This window comes from Trifolium pratense, linkage group LG5 (genome assembly GCF_020283565.1).
Source record: "Trifolium pratense cultivar HEN17-A07 linkage group LG5, ARS_RC_1.1, whole genome shotgun sequence".
NCBI classification, from domain to species: Eukaryota; Viridiplantae; Streptophyta; class Magnoliopsida; order Fabales; family Fabaceae; genus Trifolium; species Trifolium pratense.
The window spans coordinates 854,668-867,028 of record NC_060063.1 but is presented as its reverse complement, the minus strand read 5'-3'; the positions used below and the strand labels follow the sequence as shown (position 1 = coordinate 867,028).

The following is a 12,361-nucleotide window of genomic DNA, read 5'->3' as shown; positions in this document are numbered from 1 at the left end:
ATTTTTCATAAATAAAATAAAATAAAAAAGTCAATCTAAAGAGAACTTAGGCTCTGTTTGGATTGATGGTACAGAACGGAATGGAGCGGAATGGAACATAATGAAATGAGTGGAGCGGGACGGAATGGAACACAAATTACATTCTATTGTTTGGACATTCAATAATGGAATGGATCAAAATTACCACTCTATCGTTTGGGAAGTGGACGGAATGGAATAAATTATAATATTTTTATTCCAATTTTACCCTTATTTTAAAACATTAAACTATAAGCAATAACTTCAATTTACTTAAACTAAACCAACGAAAAAGACTCAAATACTAAAGATACATAATATATGAGCATGCACACCATCACAATTAATTAACAAAGACAAATATCCAAGAAGAAGCTTCGCAATGAAGGATTTGTAGAACTTTCACCAATTCATGTGCTCGAAAGTTGGACTCGAAATAAAATGAATTCGTTGAGATCATATAAAGAACCATAGCTTCAAGTTCAAAGCACCAACACAAAGACGCTAAAGTCTGCAAGTAATTTGCAACGTTACTTAGCCACTAGCAAGCTTGCATCCAAAACAACATCTCTCCAAGAACAATCTATTTTCATTTTTTGGGCAAACAATGATCAATAAAAAATGGCATTCTTTGTTGAGCAATGAAAAATTAGCGGTCAGAACACATAAGAAGAAGTGAGGTACAAGAGTTTTCATGTGAAATATGTGTATTTGAGAAGAGGAAGAGACAAATAAAATAAGGGTAAAAGAGTAATATTAAAAATATCAAGTTCCATTCCATTTGCTACACCGCAAATTGGGGGAATGAAAAATTGAAGGATGGAGTGGTATATAATGGAATTGGTTCCATTGGTTTCCATTCCATTAGCTTTTTGCAAATTCAAACAATAGAATTTTATTATTTACCTATGCATTTCATTTCATTCCACCACATACCACCAATCCAAACATAGCCTTAGGGAGGAGAGGATTTGAATTAAAAAACTACTACATTCATTATGGGATATGGATCCTCCTCAGTCAGCTCTCTCGTGATATTCATTCTGCCGTTATTTCAGTCGTTCGTCTATGTTTTTCTCTTCCTTTTTTTTGGTTTACTTTTCTCTTCCTTTAAAACACTTTTAAATTTTAATTGGTTCCTTCATGATATAATAAAAAGAAAAGGAATAAAAGTGAACAAATTATAATTAAATAAAAAGAAAATAAAATAAACATATATCATGATCATTATCATATCTTGTTGAAGGAAGATCAAAGACAATGATGGAGATGAAATGATTTTGTGGGGATTGGAAACTCAGGTTTTGAGAGAAAGAAAGAAACATGAAAAATGAAGTGGTAATCCACTGAAATTAAACTCACATATAAATATAATTATGAAATCACGGATTCGAATTCGGATCACGACATTCGTCCTAACAATTTAGGCATTTTTACCGGCTGAGTTATAATTGATGGGACACAAAAAATCGAACTTAGTTGTTTTTGTGGTAAGGCAAGTTTATCCAATGTGTTGGTCAAATTTATTGATCATTTTAATCTAGTATTTTCTAAAATAACAGAAAAAGACAAACCAAAGACAAAAGACATGGAAGATTCAGACAAGTGAACCAAGATTCAAACATAAGCAAAGAATCAATCACAAATCCATCGTAACATAACATAACATAACATTGATGTAACAACAAAACTGTTTCTTTCACTCTCTCTCTCTTTGTTCATTCCGGCCAAAATGGCCACCACCACCACCACCACCACCATCTTCTCCATCTTCCTTCTCTTCATTGCCCTTTTCAAAACCCTAACCCTAAATCCCTCAATTTCCTCACAACCACCACAATCTCCACCTCCAAATTACATCATCGGATTCACCCAATACAAAACCGCTGACCACCACCGTGCTTATCTTGAATCCAATCTCCGATCAAAAGGGTGGCAATGGATTGTAAGAAATAATCCTGCAGCTAAATTCCCCACCGATTTTGGCCTTGTTTCGGTTCATGAATTGGGGATTATTGAAGAAATTAAGAAATTAGGGTTAGTGAAGTATGTTAGTTTGGATATGAGTTATAAAAGGGGTTTGATGAAACATGGTAGTGATAAAGTTGGTTCTTTTATTGATGGGAATAAAAAACCTGGGAAGATCTTTACTAAGATGTCGTTTTGTGAAGCAGAAGAAGAACAAGAACAAGATACTGTCAATCACAATCACAATCACAATCACAATCACAATAATTCCATCAAATGGGGGAGACAATTGTTGTTCCAGGTCATTTTTGTTTTGTTTTGGTTTATGTAACAATTTCCAAAGTAACTGGAGTTACATCATCTATATTTCCCATTTTAATTCAAGGGGTATCTTGAGGAAGCTAAAAATATTACAACTTTTATTTGTCACATTTCGTCGTCGTCATTGTGTCACTATCATTAGCATTATGACTAAAACTGTGTTATTTAGTTTTGAGAGGAATTGCACCAACATAAGAGAATAGAGTGATAAAGAGATAATGGTAAAATAAAAATGTAAGATTACTAATAGAGGTTTGTGTAAAAGCGAGGAAATGTAATAGGGAGAAAACTTGTAGATTATGTAGTAAGCAGAGTAGATCAGATAGAGGGTAGTCAAAATCACTAGAGGTAGAAGAAGACCTAGAAAAACTATAAAAAAAACTATTAAGAAAGATGTAGAGATCAATGAGTTGGATAGAGATATGATAGATGATGGAACATTGGGACGTCATTTGATCTATGTAGCCGACCCCACTTAGTAGGATAAGACTTTGTTATTATTTGTAGTATTTTTATTATTTTGTCTTTGCTGAGTTTAATTTGGTGTATTGTGAATTTATTGATTACTGAAAACTATGTAATGTTTGGTATTTTGTCTCTGATTAGTTGAGTTTGGTTTATGTAAAAGCTATGAAATGTTTATGGTAGCAACTGGTGTGATCCTTGTTACTATTAGTAATAGTATTTTGTTTCCATTGAGTTGAATTATTGTTGAAAGTGTGCATTTTCTGAGGTTTTTTTTTTTTTTGGTATCAGAGATCACAAGTTACTTCTATGTTTGGGGCGGAAGAACTGTGGACGAAAGGGCACACTGGTGCAAAGGTCAAGATGGCCATATTTGATACTGGCATTCGTGCTGATCACCCCCATTTCCGTAACATCAAGGTAAATGGTTGTTTGGTTAGTTTGATGTTGAGGGTAGGAGTTGATTGATAGTTGATGAACTGAGTGTCGAGGAACTTTACAGGAGCGTACAAATTGGACTAACGAGGATACATTGAATGACAATCTTGGACATGGGACTTTCGTTGCTGGTGTTGTTGCCGGTATGGATGCTGAGTGCCTTGGTTTTGCACCAGATACAGAGATTTATGCATTTCGTGTGTTCACTGATGCACAGGTAATGCCTGTTGAGTATTATTATTAAATTCTCTTATTTCTGTAGAAGGGGTTGAATTGACCTCCTTTTAACTGCGTTGAAATGGTGTTTCAGCTCATCATCAAACTTATACATATCTTCATTCCATATTTGTCCAAAAAATTGCATGATGTAATTGTCTGAAGTTTATTAGCCGACTAGAGTAATCATCATCATTCCCTAAACAGAAGACCAGAGATGCATCTTAGCAGTTCATAAATGCATTTTTTTTAACAGGCAAAATTGTATTGATAGGCCATAAATAATCAAAGCAGAAGTTATGTTAGGATTATGCAGAAAATTAAGTTGCATTCTTTTTACAAACTATGCTGCTTATGCTATTTGTATTCTGCAATACTTGGCAAGATTTTGAGAAGATTTCATTCAGCCTATTGCAGGTGTCATATACCTCTTGGTTCCTTGATGCCTTTAACTATGCAATTGCAACAAATATGGATGTGCTCAATTTGAGCATAGGTGGACCTGATTACTTGGATCTCCCATTTGTAGAAAAGGTAAATTTCTTCCGCCCGTCTGTTCTTCTAGCTCAGGAATATGGTAGTATTGAGTATTTTATTTATTATCTTCAGGTGGAAAATTTCCAAACTTAGTACTTTGTTTTCTGGAGAATGTATTTGATCTACTTCAGCCTTATATTGCAGAAACCATTGTTTCTTTTAGTGTTCATAATTATTTCTTCCACCAACTATATAAGTGTGATTTGTTGACAAAAAAAGAAGTATAGAAGTGTATTTTTTTTTAATATTTTTTTTTTATAGTTTCATGACACAAATTTGTTGATCAGATATGGGAGATAACAGCCAATAACATAATAATGGTTTCTGCAATTGGAAACGATGGACCACTTTATGGAACTTTGAATAATCCAGCAGATCAAAGTGATGTGATTGGTGTTGGTGGTATTGACTATAGTGACCATATAGCTTCCTTTTCCTCACGTGGAATGAGTACCTGGGAACTTCCTCATGGGTAAACATTGTTTGTCGTCTGTTAGTTTGTAATTCCCTCATATATATTTGCAGGTTTGGTTTCTTACTCGCTGGTAAATATTTACCTTGCAGTTATGGCCGTGTGAAGCCAGACGTAGTTGCATATGGACGAGACATAATGGGATCAAAGATTAGTTCGGGTTGTAAAAGTTTATCAGGGACCAGTGTTGCAAGTCCTGTAGTGGCTGGTGTTGTATGTTTGCTTGTCAGTGTCATTCCTGAACCTGACCGCAAAAATCTCTTAAACCCAGCAAGCATGAAACAAGCATTGGTCGAGGGTGCTGCAAAACTTGCTGGGCCTAACATGTACGAGCAGGGTGCTGGCAGAGTTGATCTGTAGGTTCTCCTATTTAGCTCTCCACTTTGTTCATATGCAAAACTATAGGGGTCTATTTATAAATCTAAAACTATGGGAATTAATTGAAAATATCCCAAAAATATAGGGACTTGATATTCTTTAACTATTCTCTAATCTCGACGTTTTCTTGTTTGTTAATCAAATTTTCAGGTTAGAATCATATGAGATTCTTAAGAGCTACAAACCGAGGGCAAGCATCTTTCCCAGTCTTCTTGATTACTCGGATTGTCCTTATGCATGGCCCTTTTGTCGTCAGCCACTCTATGCAGGTGCCATGCCTGTCATCTTCAATGCCAGCATTCTAAATGGAATGGGTGTTATTGGCTACGTCGAAAGTCCGCCAATATGGCATCCTTTTGAAGAAGTAGGGAATCTTCTAAGCATTCATTTTACATATTCTGAGATCATCTGGCCTTGGACTGGTTATTTGGCCATTCATTTGCAAATCAAGGAAGAAGGTGCACAATTTTCCGGTAACATTGAAGGTAATGTGACTCTTAGGGTTTCCAGCCCTCCAGCTCAAGGAGAAAAGCGCCCTCGAGTTAGCACATGTGTGCTTCAATTGAAGTTAAAAGTGGTGCCAACACCGCCACGAGCAAAACGAATTTTGTGGGATCAGTTTCACAATATCAAATACCCCCCAGGTTATATCCCCAGAGATTCGTTGGATGTTCGTAATGACATTCTTGACTGGCACGGGGATCATCTACATACAAATTTTCACATAATGTTCAACATGTTACGAGACACTGGTTACTATGTTGAAACACTTGGTTCTCCTCTTACCTGCTTTGATGCTCGACACTATGGAACACTTCTTTTGGTCGATCTTGAAGAAGAGTACTTTCCCGAGGAGATTGAAAAGTTGAGAGACGATGTTATAAATACTGGATTGGGATTAGCTGTCTTTGCTGAGTGGTACAATGTAGATACCATGGTAAAGATGAGATTCTTTGATGATAATACCCGGAGTTGGTGGACCCCTGTCACAGGAGGTGCTAATAATCCTGCTCTTAATGATCTTTTGGCTCCATTTGGAATTGCTTTTGGAGATAAGATTCTGAGCGGTGATTTTTCACTTTTCGGTGAGGAAAATCGATATGCATCTGGAACAGATATAGTGAGGTTTCCAAGAGGTGGTTATGTACATAGCTTTGCTTTTTCAGATAGTTCAGAAAGTGGAGCCACTCAGAATGTGTTGCTTACTTCTAGCACCACCAAGGTGTGAAACGACATCTATTTCTTGGCCATGGCTAATGACGTTTGAAATCATGGTTAATTAATTATGTTCTGTGGATGGTTAATGAGTTGTGCAACCTTGTTATATTCATTAATCCGCCACTTAATGTAATTAATCACATATTTAAACGGCGTTGACCATCTAAATTTTTGTCAGTGTTTTATGTTAAATTTGTGTCAAAATATCATTTATTTTTAAAAAATATGCCCCTCTTGGTGAAACAGGCAGATTCTCCAATTCTTGGTCTTACGGTGATGGGTGAAGGTCGCATTGCTGTGTATGGTGACTCCAACTGTTTGGACAGCAGCCATATGGTCACTAACTGTTTTACACTTCTGAGGAAAATGCTAGATTTTACTAGTGAGAATGTTAGAGATCCAGTGCTTTTCTCTAAATCAAATAAACAAGTCGCTCCCTTATATGAAGACGACAATCAGTTACCATCTCGCAGAACTGATGTAAATTTCTCTTCATATTCAGCTGTTGTGGGGAAGGACTTGATATGCAGGACCGACTCAAGGTTTGAAATATGGGGAACTAAGGGCTACATTTTGCAAGTCAGAGGAAGAAACAGAAGATTGCCTGGTTATCCTGTCATTGATCTCGGGAATGGTTTAAATTCAACCTTTGATGCTTCTAACATTAGGCGTCGAAAGGTAACTTTGAGAAATAAGGACGACTCTCTTGGGAATAGATATTTAGGCCTGTTCTATGGAGATGAGGTATGAAACTGAAAAAGCTGTTGAGTTGGTTTTGTAGAAATTTCAGATGTTGCATATTGCTGATGTACTGAACTCTGATATTTCTTGCAGCCTGATGCACCTATGTTGGTTGGTAGTCACTGGCTTATTCCTGCTGTTGTTGCAGCAACTGGTTAGTGAACACACAACTTTGCTATCCAATATTTTAGACTATAACTAGGTTATGTATTGTTACGATTCCCACTGTGATATGGCCTGAAAATGAGTGTATAAGTAGAAGACGCTCAACCTAAATTTTAAGATCATATCAAAGCTTATCCAAGATTTGTTGGGTTTCCCACTATCAGGGTCTCGCCATATGTCAAATCTTAGGCTTGAGGGTGTGTTAAGATTCCCTGATTAGATGAGATATGACCTGAAAATGAGTTTTAAGTGGGCGACATCTCTCACCTTATAAGTCGGTTTTGTCAGGTTGAGTTAGATTTTATGTAGCACTGACACTTCATATTTAAGGCATGTCCTTTGTTCAACATGTGTTCAGCACTGACACGTGTGGTTACATTCAATTATTAAGATGTATATATATATATATATATATATATGTTATCTGCTCCGTGTCCGTGTCAATGCTTCATAGTTACTTACAACCAATTCAGATTTTAAGATGTATATGTTATCTATGTTTCATCATTTCTTTCTTTTCTGACAGGTATTTTACTATTGAGTTTTTGGCGCATTCGCCAAAAGAGACGTCGAAGAAGGAAAGGATCGTCAAGCTCTGGTAGACTGACCAATTTATAGTCCAATATCAACACTAATGTAATTATAGATCCTTGCCTCCAAAGAGATTCCCCTGTAGTATTAGCATAGTTACAAATTCATGAGTTGTTCCATCAGCATCACGGTAGGAAGATAGCTAAATAAGTTGCTTTTTTCCTTACCTATAGAGTTGTAACATTTTTGTTGTTATTATGGATGCTTTTCAAGGGCACAAATTTTCTGATGATGAAATAATGTATTTTCATGTGTTTATTATGTTTATTGATATATCAAAGTTTGTAAGAGTTACTAAAGTAGTACGAGTAGTTTATTTGCAGTTAAGCAAATGATTGCAGTAACACTAATTAAATTTAGGCAATATAGTTTTTTTTTTTTCAAATCAGAGGCAATATAGTTTAGAATAAGTTTGCAAATTAATTTTTAGAAAATTATGGAAACTAAAATAAGTTTATGTCTTATTTAAATTATTAACTAATGATGTAAGATGATTGTTGTTCGCCCCCCGAATCACTCATAGTAGAAAACACACTACTTTTTTTTGACGGAAAAAAAAAAGTAGTGTTACTTGAAGATACCTCTTGGTAAGATTTGCACTCCCGGTAAAATTTGCACTACTGGTAGATATCTCCTGGTAGATGGAGAATATGGGGAGATTTTGATAATTTAGGAGGACAACTGACCCCTTCCTTTGATCCGAATGGACTGCCCGGTACGCTCTGTTATGATTATGATAGAGTCTCCGCTTTTGATTCGCTCCTACCTGTCTTTCGCCTCTCGAACCCGAGTGGGGAAGGAAAAGGAAGATGAGGGTGAACTTCAATAGAGAAAGGACAACCGCCTATTTCTTTAGAGAGCTTTTTTTTCCACCCCATGATTCTTAAAAACTACTCCTGGTTGAATTTACCCACATTTTTTTTCTTTAGATTTATCCATTCAGGCACGAGGAAAAACTATGTATTTTCATTGTCCGTATTGGTAAATTCGGAAGGGTGTGAGTTTTCAAACAATGTGGGGTAAAAGTAGCTCTCCTTCCTTTAGGATTACTAGGTTAAGGCCAAATTAAGCTGATACGACGATCTTAGATACCATTTGGTCCGACTTTTATACGGTCTAAAAGCTACTTCTAAAATAAAGTTAAAAGCAAGTACTTTAAAAAATAAATTTAAAGTTGTTTGGTGATTCATTTTTAAAAAACTTAAAATAAACTCTAATTTAAAATTTGTTTGATAAAATATTTAATAAAAGTTATGATAGTATATTAAAAATCACTAGGAATAAATAAATTTAATAACTCATTTTGAAATATGATAAACTAATATTAACAAAAAGTATATAAAAAATAACTAATTAGAGAAATAGCTAAAATGTTCCAATTTTATAATATTAAAAATTCTATTTGTTGAATTACTGTTTTAATATTTAATAAATTAATTCTTTTATAAAATATTTAATATATTAATTTAAATATTGGTGAATATACATCATTACCATTTGATTGAAAAATTACACTATTTAAATAATCTATGTAAAATTTTACACGTTTTTTTTTTAATTTACAATGTTGTCAATGTGGATCGAACATAGGACCCCATGTATATTATTCAAATCCTTCACCAATAGACCAAACCTAGTAGCTTAATTTTATACATGTTTGATACGTTATAAATATTTATAGAGATTAAAAATGTTCAATAAAAATGCATAAATCTTTTTGTCTCGTTGAATTTCAAGAACATTTCAAATAATTTTAAATAAAATTTGACATGTATAACCTAAATTTTATAAATTTCACTTAAGTGCTATAAAATTACTCAAATATTATTATTTTTTCATGTTTTTATTAATAAATAATTAAATACATGTATAAAAATGAACCATATGACAATTAGTTTAATAAAAATAATAAGGGTTTTTGCTAACGAGTGTCTCGGGGCATTATTTAACCATAAAAGTTTCCGTAAAAGTTATAAAAAAAAATGTGTTTAAAGAGTGTCCAGAGACACTAGTTAGCATTTCACAAATGATCTACTAAAAAACAGGGGACTTCACTGGACAACTTTTGTTGTACTGTTTGATTTGAAACTGATTGTGAGACTGGACAAATCAGGTAGCAACCACATAACAATTTTTTGTCCAATGTACAACTATAAAAAATACGAAAATACTCATTTCATTTTCAAATATAAAAATATTATCGTCATATATCTCTCCGATACAGTTTTATCCTTTTATGCATTATCTTGTTCTGTTGTGTATTGGTATGTCTGGTCCTTACTATTTTACGAACACATAATTGTTGTGTGGTTGAGTGTGCTTCCTATGTTGTTCACCTACCTACACTTTTTCTTTACAAAACAAAAATAACTTCTTATATTGTTGGTTCAAGACGGACCAAAACATGGAATTAGTTCTAACTATCGGGATATGGTTGAAAGTAGAATTTCCTCCCGAATCGGATTAAGCTGGTGGTAAAAAAAAAATTTGGTCCTAGTTAATCTAAAGTGAAAGTGTCTTTTCATATTTCATTTGTTGTTTTCCATTGACAGCCACGCTCACGAAGGAATGGCGCCAAGTAGCAACACTGATGAATCAAACGACGTCGCTTTGTCCGATCCACCGACGGAGGATACAACTGCCACCAAGAAGCTGAGTTTGAACTCTTGGATCAAATTGTTCCGTGTTCCTCACATAAATCTTGGTTATGATCCGGATGTTTGTGCACTTTATGTTGCTGAGGATGATCAAGTGCTATTGGACTTGAATGTTATGTATTGAGTTGGAATTCCCGCTTGAAAACACGTTTTATTATACGCTTATTTACTTGAGACCTGTTATTTTCTGTGAGATAAAATTTGGGTGCTATTTCGTTAAGATTGCATACATGTTTAGCTTTATGCTTTCAGAATTCCATCCAGGTGTTGGAACAATGAGCACATTACATGTGAATTGAAAATAAAATATTTGAGTCTCACATCGGGTACTAGAGCATACTAGTATGTATTATATATTAGTATGTATTTTGAGAATAAAAATAATGGAAGTAGACTTTGTTGTAGAAACTTATATGAGTTACTAAATAATAGGAAGAGTGGTAGAAAAAGTCAGAACATGTGTTCCTATTAAGAAGCATCAGTTATTTTTCCCTTCCTATTTAAGTGTTAAAAACCTAATAGATTAAAGTCTAATGAAGCATTAGAAAGTGTGTGACGGCTGCATAAATGGAACTTCACGTTCCCAGAATAATTAGATTGGCCGCCGCCCACTATATCAATCCATACGGTGATGATGCATGGTCTAGGTGTGAAACATTATAAGCTCATGACAACTGAGAAAAAGAGATCAACATATTTGGAATTAGGAGAACCGTGATATATATATAGGCAATGAGAGCACCAAGCTTGTCAACGTGAACAACACCTCTTTGGTATTCTCTTTGCTTATCTTTTACAAATTCAATTGTTTCTATGGTTTAGATTCTACTATACACACTTGTCATCATTATTAGCAATTTGACATTGATGTAGTAGTAGAAATAATTGTTGTGATCAGTTTGTTTTAATTAACACAAAAACATCGGTTGAAGTGGAAATATTTCACCATTAACTAGACTTGTTAGAAGTGAGCCATATTAAAGTTAAAATAGAATGAATGAATTATTCATATTAATTGGTTTCATTATTCGGTTATGCAAATTAATTAGAAAGATTTGTATTAGGTTGTGTTCCTAATAGCTTAGAGAATAATATTGAAGTTATATTCTATTTGTTTTGAGATACTAATATTAATATTAGTATTATTATTGTGTTTTAAGAGTGATCTTAGTATCACAGTTCCTTTAAATTTAAGAATGGTCATAGCACCATATTCCCTATAATAAGAATGGTCTCCGTACCATATTAGAACGGTCATAACACCGTATTAGAATGGACTTAAAATCATAGCGCAATGGTTTTAGTACCATATTTGAGGGTGTAATTCTTGCCCGATATCTACAGTGCAGTATTTATCGGTATCAGTAGAGAACTGGGCTGTTTTATCCTGGAGACTTCGTGGTTGATCGTCTGTCTTGCACAATTTTGGGCAGTGCCGCGAAACGTCTTAAAGAAAGCGTATTCACCCGCGACTCAGTCCAGTAATCTCTTCGGTGGCTGAAAATTATTTTTAACGATTTTTGAACCTCGGAAACAACAATTTTAAGACGTTTCTTTCCTGCCATGTCTACCGAAGAAATTACTGGCTCAGATTATGATGTTGCTGGCTAGAACAAACCATTTCGGTTTGAAGGAAATCACTTCAAATATTGGCAACAAAAATTATGCTTTTATAATAACAACTGAGTTGCTATTGTTTTGAAGAAAGATATTCCAATTTTACTTGAAAAAAAGAAGCTAATAAGAATAAACAAAAGGCTAAGCAATATTCCCTCAAATGTCTGGTAACATGTCTTCGTATTGACGAAGAAGTTAGCAAGAACATAAAAAGAAAGTATTTGTTGTCTCGAACAACAACACTAAAAAGTAAACCCACCATTATGGAATGACCCTAGATCACAATGTATCTTATACAATTGTGATATAATATGTCATATGGCACATAAGTGCAGTACCGAATCAAGTACTGCTACACAGACTATAACAAAAGAGTTAATTGTTATATAATTTACTAAGATCAACCTTGTTGGTAGATCAAGTGGGTGGTGGACAGTTTTTCCTTACGGGAATTTCTATAAATTTTTTGTCTTACGTTGTACTATGGGATTCAATACCTAATATAAATGGACATGAATTGATTCCATTCTTTAGTGCAATCTTCATATAGAAGCACAAA

General features: G+C 34.3%; 1 protein-coding gene across 2 annotated transcripts; it reads left to right on the top strand.

The window, feature by feature from the left end:
• Positions 1-1,546: 1,546 nt before the first annotated feature.
• LOC123884222 (subtilisin-like protease SBT6.1) lies at positions 1,547-7,855 on the top strand. Of its 2 annotated transcripts, XM_045933283.1 has the most exons (10): positions 1,547-2,287; positions 3,064-3,192; positions 3,275-3,427; positions 3,844-3,960; positions 4,251-4,435; positions 4,528-4,791; positions 4,964-6,035; positions 6,278-6,775; positions 6,866-6,926; positions 7,464-7,855. In XM_045933283.1, exons 1-10 carry the CDS (start codon positions 1,751-1,753, stop codon positions 7,553-7,555), a joined length of 3,108 nt encoding a protein of 1,035 aa, XP_045789239.1. In that variant the 5' UTR covers positions 1,547-1,750; the 3' UTR covers positions 7,556-7,855. The 2 variants fall into 2 exon arrangements, with proteins under 2 accessions (XP_045789239.1, XP_045789240.1); XM_045933284.1 differs by lacking the exon at positions 1,547-2,287 and having other exon boundaries at positions 3,834-3,960.
• The last annotated feature ends 4,506 nt before the right edge of the window (positions 7,856-12,361 follow it).

Bases quoted from the DNA above. Each gene is read 5' to 3' on its own strand.
- LOC123884222 (XM_045933283.1), top strand. From the start codon at position 1,751: ATGGCCACCACCACCACCACCACCACCATCTTCTCCATCTTCCTTCTC. The intron at 2,288-3,063 runs GTCATTTTTGTT...TTTTGGTATCAG, and splicing joins GGAGACAATTGTTGTTCCAG to AGATCACAAGTTACTTCTAT. The intron at 6,927-7,463 runs GTTAGTGAACAC...CTTTTCTGACAG, and splicing joins TGCTGTTGTTGCAGCAACTG to GTATTTTACTATTGAGTTTT.